Source organism: Netta rufina, assembly GCF_964035555.1.
Source record: "Netta rufina genome assembly, chromosome: 3".
NCBI lineage: Eukaryota > Metazoa > Chordata > Aves > Anseriformes > Anatidae > Netta > Netta rufina.
In genome coordinates, this window is record NC_140125.1 from 21,335,743 (window position 1) to 21,359,470 (window position 23,728).

General features: G+C 33.9%; 1 protein-coding gene across 1 annotated transcript in view; it reads right to left on the bottom strand.

The window, feature by feature from the left end:
* The window catches only part of USH2A (usherin), a gene marked incomplete at its 3' end in the record, with an annotated part of 393,893 nt that overhangs the window by 171,446 nt on the left and 198,719 nt on the right, over positions 1-23,728 (bottom strand). Inside the window, exons 32-36 of the mRNA XM_084283630.1 lie at positions 17,442-17,601; positions 16,777-16,948; positions 13,276-13,423; positions 6,046-6,197; positions 1,887-2,049 (exon numbers count right to left, since the gene is read on the bottom strand). Of these exons, the coding sequence (XP_084139756.1) occupies positions 1,887-2,049; positions 6,046-6,197; positions 13,276-13,423; positions 16,777-16,948; positions 17,442-17,601 (795 nt within the window). The remainder of the gene's footprint in view (positions 1-1,886; positions 2,050-6,045; positions 6,198-13,275; positions 13,424-16,776; positions 16,949-17,441; positions 17,602-23,728) is intronic.

The following is a 23,728-nucleotide window of genomic DNA, read 5'->3' on the forward strand; positions in this document are numbered from 1 at the left end:
TTACTGCAATACTAACATGTAGAGGGTCATTACGGATCGACATTTACCTTAATCTGTGACTGCCAACCATGAACCGATAAATTCCAGCAGATTCCACTGGGAGAAATCAGTAAACTTCTCAGTGGAAAGAACTGAAAGAAAATTCTGCCGAGAACAGAATACATTTTCTACAAGGGCTGCTCTGCAAATGGGTTCTGACTTTTGAAAGTTCTCTAGCTGCACAGCTTTGCAACATTTAATACCATTTTGATGGTTTGAGGGACGGGATGACAACCGAGGATGACATGACTTAGAAAGCAAGCAGAAATTTTCTCTGCAAAAACAATGCAAGATTAAACACATGGGGAATATGGCTTTTGCATTATTCACCCTGCTGCCTTGGCGGAAATGGCTGTGCTGTCACGGGTCCAGCCAAAATGTTGCTCCTTTTTTTCAAATTGATCATCACTCCTTCTCCTCATAATCTTACAAGTGCTTCACAGCAGAATACATCAAAGCCTTCATTGCATAAAAAAGGGACACAACAGCCTTTGTGAGAGGTCAGCTGAGACTGCCTACCACACATTAAACTCTTCAATGAATGTGTTTCTCCAAACAGCACACAAACAAGTTCATTTATATACTACTTTGTAGAGGACAGCAATTGCAATGTGTATGTTCTCTTCACCACTGATAATGAAAACAACAAAACGTTCTCATTCTGAGCATTAAAAAAAAAAAGGCAAGTTATGAAGCCATCAGTGATTCAATTGTCTATCTGTTACTGCATTTATAATACTGATTAAATGTGCATACAGTACATAGAAGGATTAAATCTCATCCAAACATTATTTTCAATCACAATTTTATATTATACTCATAAGAAAACATTTTTATAGTTGCCTGATGTCAATCATGCTATTTAAAGTGTACTAAAAATTAATTGCAACATTGTTAGGTATAATTCATAAACATTATTTGTTTAAAATATTTTATTATTTATTATACCTTAGAGCATGCTTAATAGCTCAAATTGACATATTAAATGCTCACACACATTTTGTGAGCATTCATGTTTATTCACTGCCCAAGTATTTTACATTTTTATAATAATTGGAGGACACAGCATTTTATTATCAACTGAAAAAAAACATACTTTGTGTAATTCATTTGAAAAAATGTTCATTTACATACTTTAATGCCTTGTACAGTCTTTTATACAAGGGTAACACCACTGTCTAACTCTACTACTCTTAGCAACATTTACACACAAAACTATATTACTTTATTTAAAATAAATGAATTTAAAAAAAAAAATCATCAGTGGAAACAAGACAGCTGCCCATGGTAGAATATGGTTTAACAAATAACTGTTACTTATTAAGGTTTTGCATTGCATAGTGAATCTGTTTTTTATATGGCGATAAAGAGTTGCATTTCTTTACTTTTTTTTTTTTTTTTTTTTTTTTTTAATTGTCTGATTTCATTGCATGATTTTTAGGTAGCTGGCTCTACAGCCACTTATATAAATTTCAAATTTACCCACAATCAATTGTATTACGAACAGCTCTCAAGAACAGTTCCCACTTACGTAAGCAAACCAAGTGAAATTTTGTGAGTATAGCTTCCTTATCTGAATGAAGGTGGTAAGATAAGACTCCATGTGTATATCTAGAGACTAAGTGAGTGCAGAGGGCTTATCTTCATTTGCCAATGTATGTGTTTGTACAAATATAATGCACCATAAATCATAGCAGTAGTTCTTAAAGAATAAAATTGGAATTTCTAAAATAATCAATGGAATTGAAAAAAAAAAAAAATTAGTGTGAAAGGTTTCAAAAAAAAATAATAAAATAAACAGAATATCAATGCTATCATTAGACTTAGGAGAAATGAAAAAAAAATACCTTGATCAGCATAGAAGAGACCAGTGACAAATACTGTGTAGGTCAATTGCCCTTGGGGTTTATTTGGGGCAAGCCATTTTATCTGAACTTCTTTGGACCCATCAACAGTAGCAAACGTATCAACTGTTCCCTCAGGAGCAGCTTCCATGGTCCGAGCTTCTACCTGTGAATTCAACCATGAGCTAGAGGTTTATTGCCATAGTTTAGAAACAGACAAGAAATGAGAAATACAAAATTTTAAGAAAAGTTATTTTAGGGAAAAACAAGCAACGATAACCATCCAACAAACGCTGCATGTGTCATAATTTTTTTTTTTAACACTTTACTTTCCTTTCACCTACATCTGTTTGCAGCTGTCCAGAAACTGACATATTCTATATGAAGGCCCCCATAAGAAACAGAAATCAAATACTGGAAAAGACTTAAGGATTCATTTCTTGAAAACACAGGTGGAACCTCATGTGGATACATAAGCTTAGATTAAGAGAGGAAGCAGATGTAGAAGACCACACATTTTTCAATTTCTGCATTTTAAAAGGTAACTGAAAGCACGTGCATTTACATGATGTAGAAAATTACTGTAGATATTTGATAGAGGAAAAATATGCTTTCCACCCTGAATTAACCTCTAATTTCAACTAGCAAATTTAAGCTGCAATAAGTAGATCTACTTGTAATGAGAAAAAATACAATATGATGGAAGACCCAGAAAATATAGTGATTATGAAAGATTTTTAATTTGAATAAATACTCATTCAAAATTCTCGAAATTTAGTATTTTTATTTATATCTTGTAGTAAGTGTTCAGTGCTATGAAACAAAATAATTTATTACCTTATTTATGGGAACAAGTTTGTTTCTCATACATTATGTATTTGGTATTTTCTAAAGTGTAAGATGTTTTCACACCTTTCTAAGTGCCTCTCAGCTGCAAAGTTCATACGAGTGCTAATAATTTTTAATATGCCACACCTGCTCTATCATCAAAATAACAAAGCATACTTTCTCTGTCCTTGAAATATGAATATTTTACTTTTTTTTTTTGCATGTAAAATTTGGAAAGCCTATCATTTATAAGTATCTGGCTGTATCTTTGATGTGCATCAATATCTCTATATGTGCTTCTATACTCGTGCACTCCACATTACTACAAGATTATACTTAAAATAGATGAGCCGCCACAATAAAGTTATCAAAGTATTCTTCCTGATAATGATAATGCTTTAAGATAAACAAATGCTTCACAGATTCACTGGATCAGTATCACATTGATTAGTTTGATATTTCAGTCAAAACTATCCTTGTGGAAGAATTTGACTAAACTGTGCTTTCTAAACTAATTTCCCATATGGTTATACTGTTTAATGTGGGTACTCTGGACTCACCACGTTAGAAAACTAGAAAAACAAATAACTACTATTTTTACTACTGAAAAGAATTAAGATATTCTGAAAACAGTACAAATTCGTAGTAATCTCTACTACAACCTAGAGAGTTGCAAAAGCTGTATTGTGTCTCTAACTTGTGAGTGCTTCTCAGGAGAAAATTCATACCAAAACCTTTTCCTTATGAACTGCTATTCTTTTCAGTATAAAAATAATGAAATAATGTTTAGAATCAATGCAATGCATGTAATATCCCATATAGTTACACCTCTGCAGTGCACTTTAAAAATAGTATCTTGTGTAAAGAAAAACTACATTTATGTACATGGAAACATTCAGCATTTCAGTATTCTAAAACACATTTTGTGTTTTGTTTCCTTAATATTACTTTATACAGAATCCTTTGATATTTTCAGATGTTTATTAATAATTTAATAAAAATTAAAAAATGCTGCTAACATGTAAGTAACACTCAATTATAGGAGTTCAATAGAAATTGAATAATAAAGAATGAAAAAAATTGTCAACCATCTAATTTTAAAAGGCAGTACTCTTTACTTGTAGTTAGTGAAAAAACAAAAATGCTGAAATTAAAGTTTAAAAACAGCGCAGTAAAATACATTACTGAGCATTTCAAAGCATTCCACTGTTGCATTCATTTTCTTCTTTTTTGTGCTTCTGATATTTACAAGAACTAACATATTTCAATACCATCAGCATATAAAATCTCCTAAATTCCTCCAAAGAATCTATTAGAAGTTACACTATTTCTTATTAAGCCAGGCTTTTTTTTTTTTTTTCCCTTAAACAAAAAAAGAGCAGGTACAAAAGCAATACTTCGGCTTTATGAGGAAGAGATTAAATTTAAGCATTTTAGAATTTACATATTACAGATTTGCATTTCACTTGAAAATAAATCATGATCACTAACAACATGTTAAAACAAAACAAACAAAAAAACCCAACACACAACTATCTGACCCAAGTAAAAAACTAATTGAAACACAGAAACTGTAACAATCTTGTAATCTACCCTCCTCTCCTCCTCTTTCTACCCTGCCTTTCCCTTTCCTTCCCTACTCTCCCCTCTTCTCCTCTCCTCTTCTCTCTTTTTTTTTTCTTCTCTTCCATTCTAAATGTTGGATTTATATTGTAATTGATACAAAAATATTTCAGAAAGTCAAATAAAGATGCAGTGTTTTAATTTCCTGGCAGCAGTTAGGTGAGTCTAAATAAAGATGTTGTACTTCAATTCCTTTGATTAGAGATGGATCACCGGCTTTGGAAAACAATTTGTGTACTGATCACAGGATGCAGATGAATATCAGCTACAGTAAACCTACTTTGAATTATTTCAAAAGTCAAGATATGAGTCAGGAGTTCAATGGAGACATGAAAAAAGCCTATTAAAAATATTTTAATATCCGTAACTACTGGCGTTCTGTTCTCTCTTTTAATGCCTATTTGATAGGACAGAAGTACTGAAAACATGCATGTTTTATCTGCATGCAGAGTTTGGAAATGACTTGTCTTTAAACATTACTATTAATACAATGGATTAGGGTATTGCACGTTGAGTACCTTAAAACAAGCTTTCCTTCTGGGGTATATGAGAAGTTGTAAAAAATGTAAAAGAGAAACTGGCAAAAAGCCATTCAAGCTCTTAAGAGTAAATATCATTCAAAGTAATCCAAGCTGTAAAATGTTTAACAGTTATGTGGTCTAGTCATCTCTTAGAGATAGATGATGTTACCAGAATTTGAAAGAAAGCATTCTTGAGAATATTAGAAATGTGACTAAAAAATCACAGCATTTAAAAAAAAAATCCTGAAATTTCTTTCCAGAGAATATATTTCCACAATATATTGACATTATAAATTATGATAGAAAAAACAAACAAACAAACAAAAAAACCCATGAAAGACAATCAAATTTTCCTCTTTTTTCCTTTTTTTCTTCCTTTGTTCACAAAATTAAAAGAGCACACATAAGGTTAATTAAACAAAACAATAAATATCAGAATTATCACAGGTCTCATTTATGCTTGTAAACAAACCGAGCATGGTACATATTATTCCAGTTATTCATCAGCTACAGCACTATGAAATCATACTGGATTTATCAGCTCAGTTATACACCTAACAGTGTTTAACATTAAAAAAAAAAAAAAAAAAGCCTCAGAAGGCTTGCTTTCACTATATATTTAATATTCCTATATTCTAAAATCCTGAAAAAAATTGATTGTTGTACAAGACTGTTAAAATAAGTCAAGTAGAATATTTTGATCACATATTTGCATTCAAAAGGTATTTGCAAATCACCATATTTTCCTTGTTCCTGTATTGTGACTTCTTTCTCCTGCAATTCTCAGATTATCTTCAGTCCTTTCAGTCAGTCAGCTAGAAATTTGCCCATTACTGAAATTTCTTTACATTCTCTCTTTCTTTCTTTACATTTCTCTTTCTTTACATTACATTCTTATACATCTGACTAATCAACCTTTAAAACATATTAATTCTACTTAATTTCAGTAATATATGTTTCAGCTTCAAATTTTGCCTTTCTTTGCTGTACCGATGTTCTACTTTGGAATGGTGCCTAACAATGACCTATCAAATCTTCAGCAGCTCTTAAACAGATTTTTTCTTTTTTTTTAAATGTCATATTTTGCCAGATGGGTTAGTACTGACCAGAGTGAATCATCACCATTTACTCTGATATTCACTGCCATCTGACATTTATTACACTCCCAGAATGCAAATTGATGTACTCACCAATGGACCCAAAGCACAACCTTTTGCAGTACATGCCTGGACTCTGAAGGAATGCAGACTCCAAGGAGCAAGTCCATAAGCATAACAATTTAGCTGTGATGAATTTTGTATCAGAACACCATCCATATACAAGCCATAGCTGGTAATAATACCTATAAAACAACATGATAGCACTCACTAAATGTCTATACAACTACTGAATTTAGAAGAAAACCTTTAATGCTACAGACATTAGGGTCATGGCAGTATTTCACATAGCTCACAGTTAAGCAGTTAACTATTTAACAGTACTATGTATATAACAGAATAAACACACACTCTCATCTTTAGTTGTTGAAAACCTCACCAGTGGACCACAACCTTTGAAAAACAATTACACTCTTCCAAAGATTACACGTGAATAAACCTGTTAGTGGATAGCAGCTAACTTCACCCTGGAATTAGGAAAATTGAGGCACATCTGTTTCACAGCTAACTCTGCATGTGGCTGAGAAACTGGAAAGACACACAAAGCCATATCAGAGACTCACAGGTCTTAACAGCTTTAGACCTAGAAAAAACAGTGATTGACATTATAATTGAAATGTTGAAGGATAACTCAGACAAGCGCTGTAACTATAATATATAAGTAGCAAGTTGTTTTTTTTATCATGCAGAACAACTTATTGATACTCATTCATAACTATCCCAGATTTTGTGCATTTTACCAACAAATGAATTAGACACGTCATTAATTTATTTTATTTTGCAAACAGTTTTAGCCACATTTCTAAAAAATAAAAATAAATAAATAAAAAAACAGTAGTATTGATTATAGTTTCCTTATCTGTATGCTGTAGAAAAAGTCCTGAATTATTTTTTACCTATTCAATTTAAAAAAAAAAAAAAAAAAAAACATATTTGCAATTTCAAAGCAAACATCAAAAAGATTTCTAGAGGGGATAGTGGTCTTTCTGGTGTAATTGACTAACACGAACTCAAAAATCACAGGGGACTGTTCATCTCATATGGAAATCTAAATCTCTGCTCCTCCAAAGCTATGTGATGGGTTAGCATGAAACCCGTACAAACTATACATACACAGTGCTTTGACTGTCATGAACTAAAGACTGAATGTTATAGGTCTGCTTAGACTGTGGATATTGAGTTTACAAAGAGTCATTTCTCTCAGGGATATTCCTCCATCTTTCTCACTTATTCTTTTTTAATCTCTATAAATATGAAATCTTAAGACCAATAAATGCAAAACCGTGGAAAGATTCATTAGAACGGAAGCCAGTTCAGAAGATGAACTTGGGAAAAACTTCTGATTTTCCCATTTTATGTATGTATATCCCGGTTTCTGAGAACACTCACAGGCTGAAGTACATATCCAGAAAGAACATTAAAGTACAAATCTAATGACAAGCAATGACAATCAATCTTTTACAAAGTTGTAGTTGTCATTTCTCCTTCCAAAAAACTGCAAATACTATCTTAGTCCACTATGGCAAGCAAGAGAAAGGAAATTCTTATTCTATTCAAACACAGTATTTCACAGTGAAGATTTAAGCCATTGCTGAGTGGTTGCCATTAGTACGGCCACTTCTGGTTTCATATGCAAGTGCAGGAATCTTTGCATAAGGTTGACAGATATGCTTTTTAAGTAACTTTACAGCATTTTACCAATTATGGACAAGAATGAGGCTATTCTAGTTTTCTGAAATACAACTGAAGGTGGTCAAATAAAAAACAAATGTTTATGGTCTGACTTTCTAAAGAGCTTGGTATCTGTACATCATTGATTTCAACTGGACTTGGAGACTTCCCTGTAGATTTGAAAACTCAGACTTCCAGTGAAAGTTCTTTTGGTCTTGTTTGCAATTCTGCAATCAAAATATTCCAGAATTGCCTTCTGTCTCATTCAGTTATTCTGGACATGACAGATCTTGAGGAACGTATAATGTATCCTTGAGACTTAAAAAAAAAAAACAAAAAAAAAAACATCTTCATATTGTAAAAATTGCTCAATTCATCTTTCCTTCGCTTAAAACAGAATTTTTTGAATCTACATTTAGGAATATTGTTTGAAACTGAGAAAAGATTTTTCTCTCAATGGAAAAATGCTTCATAAATAAAAGTATACACAGAACTGTTTTAGTTGGGCTTTGAAGTTTTACACTTCAAAAGATGTATATGCTAAATCAATGCAGAGCTGTGTATGGTAAAGTGATTCACAGACTCCTTAATTCTTTTCTCTTCTAGAAAAGTGAGAGGCTAAACTCAAGTCAGACACTAGAGAAATATATGTGGGAGGAATTCCTGGTAAATCACACTATGAATCCTGCCATATTTGACAGACTTCCTAAAAAATCCCTTGGGGTTCCACATCTAGTTGCTTGTAAAGCAAGGGCATCAATGGTTGATATTTGTTCTACATTAAATAAACAAACTACCAAATAAAAATATTTCATATTCATCTCAGAAGAGAAAAACTTTAAGACTGATAAGGGCATCCCTAAACGTAAGCACTGTCATTAAGGATGTGTTTTACAGGGGAGAAAAAAAAAAAAAAAAAAAAAAAAAAGTACTTTGAGTACTTTGAGCAATGGTACTAACTAACTAATGGAAAAATCACATCATTATTTCCTTTGATATTTATGGTAACAGTATGAATCATAATGAACTAATTTTATATTAATGTAGGTGCCATAGGTACCTCTATGGAAACCCCACTGTAACTCACTAATAATTACTTGTGCTATTCTTTTAAAGTGTTCCTGCAACTACAGCGTTATGCAGTATCTTCACAATGAGGAGCAGTCTGACAGTCAACGCTGTGACCTCTTGCTAGTCCTCCCAGTACTGTCAGAGAACAATCACCTTTAATAATCTGATATATTGTCTGTTGATTTTATTTATGCTTACTGGAAAAAGGTTCAAAGACCGACCAAAATTTACTTATTTTTCAGGACTTGGTAGATACTCCTGAAGAGCTTACCATCCACAAAATATTGAAGATTATAGCACATTTGTGATTGCAAGGCATAAGAAGGGGCACAAGGTGGCTATGAAATGATGCAGTTTATTCATAGTTAAGTCTAGATAGATAGAATAAATCTTGGTTTAATTGAAGACAAAACCACTGTTGACTATACTGCACTCCATTCTACAAAAGAAACCCAAATGTGCAATTTAGGTTTAAACTGAAGAAAACTCTCTACACATTTGACATGTATGTGGACAGAAGTTAGGAGAAAGTGTTTTTGCTGTTAAGTGACATGCCTCAGGGTCATACCTCCTCAACTACTTTATTTCTGCTTTGAAAATAAGATAAAAGAAAATGTGCATTAAAAACATATTCAGCATATCATCTTCCAAATCTCTTTTTTCTACACCTAACATATCTGAGGCAACTTTAGGCAGAGAAACAGGTGTACATTTTCCCACTTTATATGGAATAATTTTTCACAAAATATAAATTGACCTTAAATTCACCAAAAATGTAAGCCAGAAACTCAATGTCCATGTTCAAATAACATCACCCTTTGACGTCTAGGTTGCCCCTTAGCCCATAAAGTCTCAAAGCTAACTTTTTTTTTCCCTATTGTGCCATTTTTCTGAAGAACCCAAGTAGCCTGTAGTACTATTTGCTATGTGTCCTCAAAAGTGGCATACTAATCCCCCTTAATTTTGTCTATTTGATAACAGGCAGGTAGACTTCATATATATATCAAGAGAGCATAGTAAAGTCTATGGCTGTGCAATGCTGTCCCAGTCAGCTTACACACCTACTCAACATCAGCAACACCTAATAAGAGCTTCCTCAGGCCATGGAAATGCATAGTAACTTCTATAAATAGTGTGAGAAGAAAGAAGAGAAAGAAATGGCTGCAGAGATCTACCAAGGAGATGACAATTTATGACATGCAAGTTGTTGCAGTTCAGAGGTTTCCACCTGAAACAAAGAAAAAATCAGCAATTTCAAAATGGGCTACTTATGCCTAGTAGACTGAAAGTATGAACCAGTTAAGTCAAGAGTGGGAAACAGTTTCTATTCTTCTGCAAAAAAGGAGCTACATTAGAACTCATTGACCTCCAGCCATGAACATACATCACTAAAATGCTGAAGCAGCAAAATCTAATGGAAAGAACCTTTTGCTGGTCTTTCTCATAGTTCAGTCTTCTCAACCACAGTATTCTTCAGCCTCCCATACAGTTTTAAAATACTGACAGAGACAGTGATTATGAATGATATGGCCACTAGGCAGCCCAAAAGATATTCTGGAAATTAAAAGTAAAAATTACTGAACAATGCAAGCTTTTCGATTAAGTAGTTACTCTGTGAAAAGTTTTAGCACTTTTTTTTCCTAATTTATTAATTATTTTTATGAAATAAGCGATGCACATAGGAAATTGGAAAAAAAAAAAAAAAAAAAAAAAGGAAGTAGGAGCATGGTAAAGCGTGTTATCAGTTATACAGTCTTTTTAAAACTCTCAAAGAGGTGGGGGAGGAGAAGAAAAGGAAAAGACAAAATTTATATAACCTTTGTTGACTATTGTGCAAGTGAGACCATACTATGCTGAAAAAGTAAAGGCCCCAGTGCCCTTATGGTTGTCAAATTCTCATGACACAGCAGTTCTTCCTCTCTTAGGTACTTGGCAAGAGGTTATAGGTGGAAAGAGAAGCAGCCCTTCTCCATGACAACAGCCAACTATACTGAGTCCCTTCCACCAATTCTGGCTGCAAGGAAAGTGTCTAACTGCCACACACATGATATCCATACATTACTGCACAATGACAACAGTTCCAAGGGAAGAATTCTCCATAGGCTTCAAATAATGGGAAGATGTAGCAATACCAGACAATACTCTTACAAGGGACAGAAATATATAATTTATTTTATAAAATTCTTCTGATTCATTTCGAAGCTGTTGTTCATCTAGTGTGGATTCACAGCTTTCCTAATATCATTATTTTGTTTTCTAATAACCTATTTATTATATTTAAAAGGAGAGTCAGACCATGTACAACAAACACTGTATTAACAAGAAGATACAATGTGCAAATTCATAGAATCATAGAACGGTTTAGGTTGGAATGGAACTTAAATACCATCTACTATCCCCCTTGCTCCACTCCCTTCACCATAGTCAGGGACACCTCCCACCAGACCAGACTGCCCAAAGCCACATCCAACCTGCACTTGAACTCATCCAGGGATGGGGCATCCACAGCTTCTCTGGGCAACCTGTTCCAGTGTCTCACCACCCTCTGAGCGTAGAATTTCTTACTTATTATCTAATCTAAACCCATTTCATTTTTTTTTATTTTTATTTTTTATTTTAGTGATAAATGGTTACCCCTTGTCCTATCATTATAATCCCTGATAAACAGTCTCTCCCTAGCTTTCCCTAGCTTTTCCTCTTTAAGTACAGGAAGGACACTGTAAGGTCTCCCTGGAGACTTCTCTGCCTTCTATCCTCCAGGCTGAACATCCCAAACTTTCTCAGCCTGTCTTCATAGGAGAGGTGCTCCAGCCTCATGGTTCTCTTCTGGACTTGGTCCAACAGGCCCATGTCCTTCTTGTGCTGGGGGGCCAGAGCTGAATGCAGTACTCCAGGTGGGGTTCTCATGAAAATGGAGTAGAGGGGAAGAATCACCTTCCCTGACCTGCAGGCCATACTTTTGATGCAGCCCAGGATATGGTTGGCTTTCTGGGCTGCAAGCACACGTTGTCTTTTCATCTACCAGTACCTCTAACTCCTTCTCCTCAGGGTGCTCTCAAACTACTCATCATCCAGCCTGTACTCGTGTTTGGGATTGCCCTGACCCAGATGCAGAACCTTGCACCTGGCCATGTTGAACTGCATGTTGTACAGACCAGTCCACCTCTCAAGCCTCTCAAGGTTTCTCTGTATGGCAACCTTTTCCTCCAGCGCATCAAGTTTAGTCATGTATTCCTAACTTGCACTTGTTTTAAAGGAAGTGCAAGGAACTTAATTTATCAAACTATAGGTCTTTATCCTGTCTTGTAGATAGACATATATAAATACACATACGTGTGCATTTATATATTTATATACGCATTGGTTAGTTAAACCACCCTCTAAACCATTTGGATGTCTTTCTCTATAATACAAGGATAACAAGATCAGGTCCTGGTATTAACTATTACATGTAAAGAATGTCCATTTAATTGGAAATGGGTCAGGGCTTGGACACTAAGCCACATATATGACCTTCCTTCCTTCTTCCCTCTATTTTCCCCCCTCTTCCTTTTTCTCTTCCCTTCTTTTCCTTCCTCTAAGCCACAGACACTGGTGGGGTATTTGTAACACAATGAGAGGATTTCTAAGGGTCCAGGAGGCAAAATCTTCTAGCAATGACACCCATACAAGGAACCATAAATTATCAAATATATTATTTAACAGCAGATGACATGCTCTTATTTCCTCTTAAAAGTAACATAAGATCTTATGGAATGCTACATATATGTAGCCTTACAATCACTAATTTTTTGGAAACCATTTCAAGTGCCTTGTAGTGAAGTTGTACAGGCAGCTTGTGTCCTTCCACAGTTGAAAGCATGGGGGAAAATGAAATTCATGTGAAACTACTTTAAGAAAAAATTGAGATATATACCAATACAACACCCCAATGAGGAAAACATTTCTGTCATTTACATTCAATGATTTCTGCATAGCTTCCTCTGATGTGATATAAACTGTCATACGCATAATAATAAAATCAAGGTAAAACATTTGTTCGGAAGTGTTATGTATGGATATTTCTCAATGGAAAATATTTCTAAACATAAAAAAGTGTATTATTTAACTTCCGCAGCCATGCAAATGTACACGTCCAAGATGATTACACAGAATATATCTAATGTTATAACATACCAATTAATGTAAAAGAAATTCATGTGTTATTTGAAGGTAGAATGAACATCCTAGATGGATATTCTCCAAGAATGCCTTTTTTCCTCAGCTCAAATGTCCTAGAAAACATTAAACAATGAGATGCAGTACACAAGAACTATCAAAAGGGAGCACTTTTGAGCCGCTGAAACCATACAGAAGGCTGAAAACCACAATCTCCTAGCTGCAGACAATGATACTATCTCAGGTATTTTATGTGCTAAAATGATCATTAAAAATTAAGCACCACATATAAGCTGCCATTTAGAATATTAATTTACCTTTACTAATCATCTTTTTAACTTGAGGCTAAAAGAGTTCACTTACCATTCGGATACTCAGGCTTAGCCCATGAGATGTTAAAAGAGTCAGATGAATATGACTGGGCTTTTGGAGCAGGAACACCTTCTGGTGTACTCTCATCGGTTACAGCTGTGCTAGCTTCACTTATTGAACACCCACCTCCAGTGCAAGCCTTAAAATATGAAGCACAACAAGCAAGCATATTTCAATGTAATACCAAAAATTTTTTAGTCTAGCAATTAATTTCTGTAAAGTTTTATATTTTTATATATCTGAACTTATTAAGTCTGTGATTTTCATAAAAGATTCCTATCATAGATTTGCTCACCTCTTAACAAGAAATTTGCTATTTTTGATACTTAGCTTTTAGGTATCAAATTGATAAAACCTTATATTAAGGTTTGAGTCAGTATTTTGCATTTGACTGAGTCACAATCACAATTAGATTTCCACTGCCTTTGCAGAAACAGTTAAAGCATATTACAGTACAATATATATCATGTATAGTGCAAAACTCTTCTGGAATTGACTAAATAGTTCTCACAACTTTCAGACAATATACTGACCAACTTGCAGTGTTCTTAAAAATTATCTTGATGAATAGTCATTCAGAAAAAAAAAAGACACTTGGAGTTCTGCACTTCATGACAGCAGACTGAGTGTTGTGCAGATGCAATTAAAACAGTGAAAAAACACTTTATTATAAATCAATATGTAACAGTTATTATTGCATGTTTATGGATAATAGTCAAATCATTTGTATTTCAGTTACCAGGGAAGAAAAGATTGATTACACCACTTTTACATTTTGCTTGATTATGAAGCAACACGATGTGCAAGAAATTGCATATCATCTCATATATCAGGCTTTTAAAGTTTCACATGCAGAAACATAAGACTACGAAGCTACCTCTTATATATGCTGTTTTTCCAATTATTTGCACTAAGATCAGTGACAAGAGACAGGATTTGCTATAAAAGTTAAATATATATATATATATACACAATAATACATTCTGTAGTGATTTAAATATTTTGTTTGATTTATCTTTTATATTTGTTTTTAGCAATAAAATAAATTAAAACCTGAATTCAACAAAGATTCAGATACTCATTAATTAAAACTTATGGAATAGCATTTGTTTTTTGACTCTGTGTTGAAGTGGACAGGCAGTCCTTTCTGGATCATCAACACAAAAAATAAAAAAAAAAAAAACAACAACCACCTTCCTGTCTAGATACCCAGGAATAAAATGCTTCTCTTAATCATGTGTAAGGATTAGCTTCAATTTCCTATTTCTGAGTGCATTTCCAATCAGAGAACTGTCAGCGTATTTTCTGCTCTGCTCCAAAGGCATATACTAGCCCCATGGGTAAAACTAAGAACTAGTTGTAAATGAGATGCTATTTTATATACCAAGATCATTTTCATTTCACTGAAAATTACACTCCCAACACAACTAAAGAATGACTCCTTGTGTTCAGTTTGGGCTGTGAAATAATGACGAAAGAATGGAACTTCAGTTTTGGGGACATCCAAAAATGGCATTTACTTTAAATGTGTTCGGGTTTAAAAATAAGTCAGCTTAAACAAATGCTCAAATAATTCTTAACATTTTGATAATAAAAATATTTAAGAACATCATACTTCCAGCAAAGCTACACTATTATTCAAATGATTTAGCTCCTACTGATTTCAGGAAGAAGTCCAGAAAGCCACCTCTGGAAGACCTCTTTCTCCTGTGTTCCTCACTCTCTTCCTAAATGCATTCCATTGAGTTTTGCCTAGAAGTGGAGGGCTTTTTAAATCAGGGGTTCATTAACCCTTCCCATTCATTTATTTCTTGAATTTTCTGAAGATCAATTTTAGTATCTTGGAAACTTGCTGGTGTATGAAATTTCTGATTCCTCTAGTGAAAAGCAGTAAACAAAGCTCATCTGTACTTTAAGTAGTGGAATTTTAGATTAGTGCATCCAAATGGGCTGGACATTTTTGGAACTTCAATGATCTGCTGAGTAGTTCTCAAACTACTCTGACAAGTTCTAAATAGAGTGGGTACAAATGGGTACAGACTACCTCTTCTACCATACCAAAAAAAATGGGCATCTCATGTACTTTTAGACTTGCTATGTTCAAAACTGCAAGGACACATATCTTTAACCTGCCTATAACAGACCATTTTATCTGGTTAACCACCACCTGAAGAAATTATCTTTCTCTCAGTTTCTGGTTATCGCTGATGCAATTCAAATGTATATATATATTTATAGATATATAAAAGAGAGAAATAAAATATAAAGACCAAGGGTTCCTAAAAATGTGTTCAGTAACTTTGAGAAGAGTTGTACACTTTAATGAAATAAAAACAAAATCTACACACCACTTCATTGTTTTAACTATATCCCAAGGCAGAGCTACCAAATGAGGCAGTCCTGTTTGCTCTCCAGATCCTAGTTGTTCATTCTCCCTTGATTCTTTCTCCTTGTGCCTGTGTTCAGGCACAGTGCAGGAGCATAGAAAAGCTGTGGCACAGCAGGACAGCACAAATATTTTTGATAGTCTTGCTTGCTTATGAAGGTTTAAAGTGCTTGCTGAAGTACTGTTGCAGTTTTGGACATGGTAATATTTTATATGGTATACAATTTACTATGCTGAAATGTCTAGGAACAAATGAATTAATTTCAGCACAAATGTAAGCTTTAATTAGACTGAATATCCTTGTTTTTTTCAAGTTCAAGTCAGATCCTTATCATTACCTGAAAGTATTCTATTTATTTTTTTTTGTGGCATAGTATTTAAAACGTTCAAGAGCATGTTAAGGGAAAAAAAAAAAAGAATGCATACCCAGTCTACATAAATGTAAATTTATTCATAATCAAGAGTGGAATATTTTTCTATGGCATTTATCAAAGCAAATATCCTTATAAAGGTATTGTTATAAAATCAACAGTGTGCTTAAAACAAGGGACAATCTCATGTTTTTATATACATATTTTCAGGTTTGTTAGTGAACTGAATCTTCTCCGTATTATCACAAAACCAAAACCATTGATACAGAAATGCAATGAAAACACACACTGAGGTCTTTTAAAATATTTTGAATAAACAAACTGCTACCTTACAGTGAACTCTTTTCCTTTCTGCTCTTTCCTTCTGTGTATGGATTTTATGAAGAAAAATCAAATACTTATGGTATAAAATATGAAAGGCCATCATTTTCAAATACATTTTTTCACATGTTGGGGGCAGGCAATATTTTTAAGTCTTTCATATATTTCTGGTCAATTCTCTATTAATTAACATTCAAGTTATCCTTGAAGAAAATCTGTATTTAAATTACATACACATTTCTGAGGGCCCGTTTTGAAATAAAAAACACTTATCTCTATTCGGGATGGCTCATCAACCTTAGTTTCAGAAAGAAGAGGTTAAAAAGCAGACACACGAACCATTATTTAAGATGTTAACAAAATCGGAATCATTCTCACCATTTTACACCTCTATTACACATCTTTAAAACTTACAGCTAGTTTTACGAGGTATTCAGTACCCGGGAAAAGCTGCTGAATAGTAAAATCCAGAAAAAGTTCTGTGCTGTTATAGATTACATTCCACTTTGTAAAATTCTGCTCATTGTTGGCAATATAAAGTATATAGCGATCTAGAATTCCATTTACTTCTATTGGTTCATTCCATCTGCAAATAAAAGCAAAATGTGATTAAGACCGAGAAAGATTCAGACCATACTGAAAAAAAAAAAACAAAAAAAAAGTATGTAACTGGGACTTTTTGGATTTTATCTTAAGAACTGGAAAACATACTTGTGCAACCATAAAAATAAAAGGCAAATACTCTAATGCAGTAGTTGTACGCAGTAGATAAATGATTACAATAACGCACAAAGCAGGGGCTACAAAATGGGCATATCACCAGAACATTTCCTGCACTGAAGTTTGCAGAGGCTATGCCCATATGTAGGTTATACTGATTGCGTAAAGACAAAATGGAAATTAAGTTGGCAAGTGATAATCAGAAGGTGCACAGAACCACTAAACTAATCACTTCTATGCATTTAATCATAATAAATTTAATTTTATGTCACAAACCCTTCCCCTGATTGAACTCACTGGAATTCTTGAATAAACTGATGCACTATTGTGTTGTCAGGAAAAAAGAAATCCTTACTTACTGTACATATATTGTTCTAGAATCCAAAACTGTCAGGACCGGGGCATCTACATGAGATGGTGGCAGCTGTGCTGTAAACAAGGTGACCTGAGAACTGTTTGTACAGCCAGCAAGCGTGCAGGCAGAGAGCAGAAATTGGTGTGGCGTAAACACTGCTAAATCTAGGGCAAAAAAAGAAAATGCAAATTTACTTTGCATATTAATTTTATCTTGTTTCTCTGTAACTTTCAGAGGGTAGGTAATTCAGAAAATCAAGAGGAAGGGGAACCTGTCTCTCAAATGTTTCAGATTTGCCCCAGAACAGTGACAAGAAGTGTTCGTTGTTTAATGGCAAATAACTGCAAATTTGGACTACTAACATGTCTAGGGACCTTACTTTGGTTGAGATAGCTGCATTGTACAGGACAGTTACACAGGAGACTCTTTGGTATTACATACCATATTAATTTACTACAGTGGCAAATGATCACCCTTAACATGATTAAATCATATCAATTTAATGGAAAACAAGTATAGGTTCACTAACAGAGAGATTATATTTTTCTACAAAATGTGCTGTACATTATACAAATGTCAAGCATTGATACACACAATGATTCACTCCATGCGATTTCACTTTAAGCACACAAAGGAAGCTCAGAAGCTTACCGTCGCCACCACTCAGGCTGGCCTGTTCTCTCCTATTTGTCATCATCAAACATTTGTAATATACATTTCAGTAAGAGACTACCTTTCTAATACTATACGAAAACAACTGTTAAGTCATTATTTATTACAATTTAACCTGAGTTTAAATTACTGCAGAAAATGGTGAATAATCTTTGCTAAACAAATATTCCAAAAGATCTGTAGCTATTCCTTAGGAATCCTGTACTAATAAAGAATGTTTGTCCGAAAATTATAGTAGGGGAGTAATTCAGACAGAATTTTCTAATCATTTTCATTCTCATTTCAATACAAATTGCAGATTTTAATGAGCAAATCTTTTAAGAAGGAATTTATGATTGAGATTTTGGCAACTCTTTAACGTATACAAGTAAAATAAGTTTTATAAAAGCAAATTTTTAGTCAGCCAGAGGAGCTCTGCATTTTTGCAAGACATAACAAATGCTAGTGTTTCTAGAAACAAATAATACCCAAATATCATTTTATGCAAAATAGTTGTGAACACAAATTCAAAAATTGCAACTGAATGACAAAGGCATCACTAAAGCAGAAATGCCATAGACCCAATTTCTTTCTCATTATTTTTCCCTTCATCTAATGTCCCCAGTCGCAGCTGTAATGGAATTCCTTCTGATTTATTCCAGTCTTTGTAAGGACACATGAATTCCTTCATTTTTATTGAAAACTCAGCTATTCTGTGGTACCCCTCCTATGAAGCACATGGCAAAATGTGAGTTAATAAATAAATAAATAAATAAATGTTTTAACTAAAAAAAAAAAATCATCAAGGGGATGCCTGTAATACAGTGAGAAGTTTAATCAACATAATGGGTCTGATTCCACCAGGGTTAAGCAGTGCTTATGTGGGTGAGAGGGGGAAGGCACACTCCAGAACAGGTGCTCAAGCTGGCTCAGAAAGCAGAGAAATCAAACTCCATACATTGCACCTTCCTGCGTCCCCGTTTCCCCCCAGCTGCCGTCAAGGAAACCACAAAAAGTATAGAGGAGGATGGAAAACTTCAAGATAAATCTCTGTACCCCATATTCAGTGTGAGCAAAAAAGTGACCAGAAGGAATTTAGTTTTAAAAGTGATCAAATGATCAACCAAAAGTAATCTGTGGCACCTATTTAATTGTAAACAATGAATGCACATTCCTCTCTTTAAACTGACATTGTCTTGTGGAGCTACACTAAGTGTGAATATACCACAAGAGAAGGAAGAAGAGAAAAAGTGGATTTCTCCTCTTCCATTTGTTTATGGTAGATGACTCTTTTCTTTGTGCAGAGATTTGGGATGGCAGGAGAGAAGGATATTTTTCTCACCTTTAAGGAAAATCCTTCATCAACTAACTGCTTTTTTGAAAAAGTAGCTTGTACTGAAAAAACATGATTTGATGCACACTCTAGTTGATGAGACTACTTGCTTCAGTAAGAGTTTCTGGAAGTACCTAGTTAAAGGGTACTTGAAGAGGGAGGAACTTGGTCAAGAATCAAGAGAATGGAAGATGGAAAATGCAAATGTTTTTTTTCTCTCCTTAAAAAAAAAAAAAAAAAAAAAAAGTGACTATTATGTCTGTCTCAGTCCTTGGAATGCTTGGAATGGAAAAGGCAAAAAGACATGACAGGGAAATAGGAAAAAATCAAAGGAATGGGAATAACATGGAATATGGAATGGATGGAATGGAAACACGGGACAAAGGAGCAGCAAAGTCCTCTGGGATCAATTCAAGAGGATGCTGAGAGGGGAAAGAAAGAAGTAAAAAAAAAAAAAAAAAGAATAAAAAGAGATAAAATATGGAAAAAGCCACATGTGACCAGGATCAAATGAGATCTTGATTTAAGAATGATGATTTATTTTAACTAATAAATGCTGAATAAACATTTGATGAAGTCCAGAAAGACTTTGGTGTGATGAAGAGTAAAAAAAGAATGAAGTTAGGGGGAGCAGAAGAAAATACAGAAATTAGAAACTTAAGAATGTGACTCAAAGCATGAGCTTTGCCATCAATTAAAATCTCTCTGTAATTTCATCAAGGTTTGGATGAGTCTGCATACAGCAAAGGCTTATTTTTCCTAAAAACTTAGAACTAGAAACTGACAAACTGTACAATAAAAATCATATTAAATCATAATTGATCCAATCATTTGTCACAATCTGATTTGGTAGATATTATCCTGTTTAAAGTTCAAAGTGTTTCATAATGGATTAATGGACTCAAACAACTACAGATACGAACATGAATTTGAATGAGGAGGGAGGAGGTTCTTAAAACTACAAAGCTACTGTTTGTCAAGGTCCTCTAGCAACAATGCCTTGTTTTCCATTTGCTTGATTGCATGATTTGCATAAGATCAAATGTAGGCAGTTGTAGACATGAAAAACAGATCACTCAGACATTAGAAATGGATCCACAAGCATTATCTAGAAATGTGTTACAAGAAAATACATCACAGTGCATAGAAACCTTGGTGATTAATGTCAAACAAAATATAATTTACAATATAGAGCATGAATTATATGCTATTTTACAATTGATTTCATGCTGTTGCTGGAAGAATTTCATTGATCTCAATCTACAAAATGAACCAAATAAGCAGAGAATTATTTTCTTTGTAACTCACAGCAAATATATATATATATACTATTATTATTATTATTATTTTACATTAGAAAACTAGAGACATTTTTTGCTCGATCATGTTATATTCTCATTTGTTCCTCCATTCCAGGCCCCTGTTTTACTTTAAAATTGTATCAAATGGTTCTTACTGCAATTTTCCAATAGCTACTCTCTTAAATTACTGATTTCTTTCCAAAACAAAGTTAAATTTAAGAATTACAGAGGTTTACTAAGAGAAGCCTAAAGTCAGGATTTTATCTTGTATTAATTTCTGGGCCTAGAAGGGCACCAAAAGGAAAGCATAAAAGACACCTTCCAAGCAGGTACAGAATTCCCTCAAATCACCCTACTAAGGTAGCAGGTAGTCAGGAAAATAATTAATTATTTTTCACATCAAAACCAAAACAAAATAAGAAAACTAAAGTAAACACCCATGTATATTTTAAGACCGTAACTTACTCTAGATGATATAAGGGATCTTCTATCTCAGAGGCAAAACAAACAAACTAAATTCCTTTCTAGCTCATATGTCAGCAAGATAATTGCTAACTATGGTGGCTATCTTTAAAATCAACATTTGCATACCACTATATTTTTGATGTATGTGGAACTCCTCACACTACTTTCTAAACTATTTAACTTGGTTGGTATATATGCAGTATCTAATAACCACCAAGACAAGTTCTGATAGCATGATCAATGCATGAGAGAGAAAAAATAAAGAATGACTGTTTGGATGGTCAATAAGAACACTCACTTTGCTTTGATCAAACTTAATGGGTAGTCTTTGAAAGATAATATGTTAACACCACAATGCTACTTTTAGCAGAGATTTTGTTGAGATGAAGAATAAAAAGAAAAACACAGCAGATAAAAATAAAGAAATATGCGATTTAAGAACTTGTTTCAAAACATGAACTTTACAGTCAAAGTGTACATCTCAATTCAAAAATAACACAGTATTAATGTCTACAGCGTTTTAATTTATCTGTACTATATGGTATGCTGCATTTAGGTTTATAGCAGAAGAATCACATACCCTTCCTCCCTCTCCTCTTCCACTCTCCCTGATTTCAGGAACCTGTTGTAAGGACGTACTGTCCTGGTGAGTGCTCAGCTGAAAAGTGACTTGTGTAAGGAACCCTACATAGTTTCTCTCAGGAAAATAATTGAGACAACAGCTATCCCATCGCTATATCCAAAGGAAAATAATATGACAGCACCGTAGCAAGGGATTGTTAGCAGCACAATAAAGCAAACCTGCTGCGAGCATGAAGATGAAAAACTTCCAGGGAATTCCAATCACAACATTATTCACATAGGTAGATTGTATGGCTGCTTCAGCTCATCATTCACTTCCTTTCATATTCTGTCTCATAGTTTGTTAAATTAACTCACAGTAGCTTAATATTTAATTAGAAGGTAAACTCTTTGGGACCATAAATCCACATCACCAAGATACAACAATGCCCCCATTTGATTTTTATGCACTATTAAAAAAAAAAAAAAAAAAAAAACACAATCAGAGGAGATGCCAAGATTGTATTATCAGGCTTACTTCATAGGATATTATTAGCAGTTCTTGCCCTTCCACCATTTTCTGAAAACAAGCAACAATTCACATATAACTTTCAGTATCGTATATTCTGCTTTCTGTATTTATAAAGCACCGGTCACTTATTTATACTGACCCTTGAAGAATCAGCACTAATGTACAACCTCATCTGGGAAGGTTTTATACTAGTGCTGCATCTTTCTCACAGATCTCCTGAAGACTGTTCTAGTATTAGAATTAAAAGAATTTTGTGAAGCTACTAAAAACAAGGGGAAGGAATAAAGGAAGAGAAGATAAACACAGGAGCACAAATAATTATTTTCATGATGCACCATAAGTTGCTGTTCTGCTCTCTTACCAGGAAAGGTGTTGATGCAATGGCATATGGACTAAACAACTTTGTTTCTAGCTGGCCAATAAATGCTGTTTTAGAAGCTATTTAACTCAGCAGTACGTATTGCTGGTTTTCTAAATTTCTCATAAAGGAATAAATCCTCATTGAAACTGAGGTTTATATGCTGCAGAAGAGTTCAGGTAAGATACAACCTCATTGCTGCATCTGGAGAATTAAAGAGCATAACACAAAACCAGGTATTACACAGGAACCCCCAAAAACATGACAGTCATGTGTTAGCCTGTGTAGAAAAAAATGTATAAATTAAGAAGTCACATGTAAGAAGAAAAACAAAATACCCCTCAGCACACAAGTGAAACAGATGGATCTTTAATCATTTCAGTTTGCAATGATCTCAAAGAATTAATGTAGCATGTGGTAGAGCTACAGTTCCATTTTGGGAGAGGTGGTAGCTCCAAAGTACTTAACTGTTTTAAATAGAAGTATGTTTTACTAGAAAAGATGGAAAAGACTTTTTTTTTTTTTCCCCACATTTACTAACAGTTTCTCTTAATTACACACTTGTTACTGTTACGAGAAAAATCTTTCTACCATTCATCAGCACAAACTCTTCTAATTCTGTGAGCCTAAACTCATCCCTCAAATACTACATCTTTCTGTGATCACCTCACAAGGTCACATTAGTCTCCACTCCTGATCATTTTGCTTCTTTTCTTCTTTTCTTCTTGCTTAAACTATTAAATTTACCATTATCTTTGCAAGGTATATCACCTTTTTTTATTAATCATTTGTAGTATCTTTTTTTTTTTTTTTTTTTGATTGCAAAGCTGGACTACGGGGATGCCAGTCTTTGATTTTAAAGCCAGATCTCTGAGATAGCTTCTGCAGGTAATTCCAGACTTTGTTCTCACTCCCCAGTTAGGACACACTAGTTTTAAATGCTAAGGATGCTCAGCTGAAGAAAACTCTACTTGTGGATTGCCACAGATCACATTGCTTTGGAAAAGTGGAAGGGAAGCATCAGATTTAACACGAAATGTTAACTTCTGAAAAAGTTAAATGTTTCTGATGAAAACTTCTTTTTCGATTG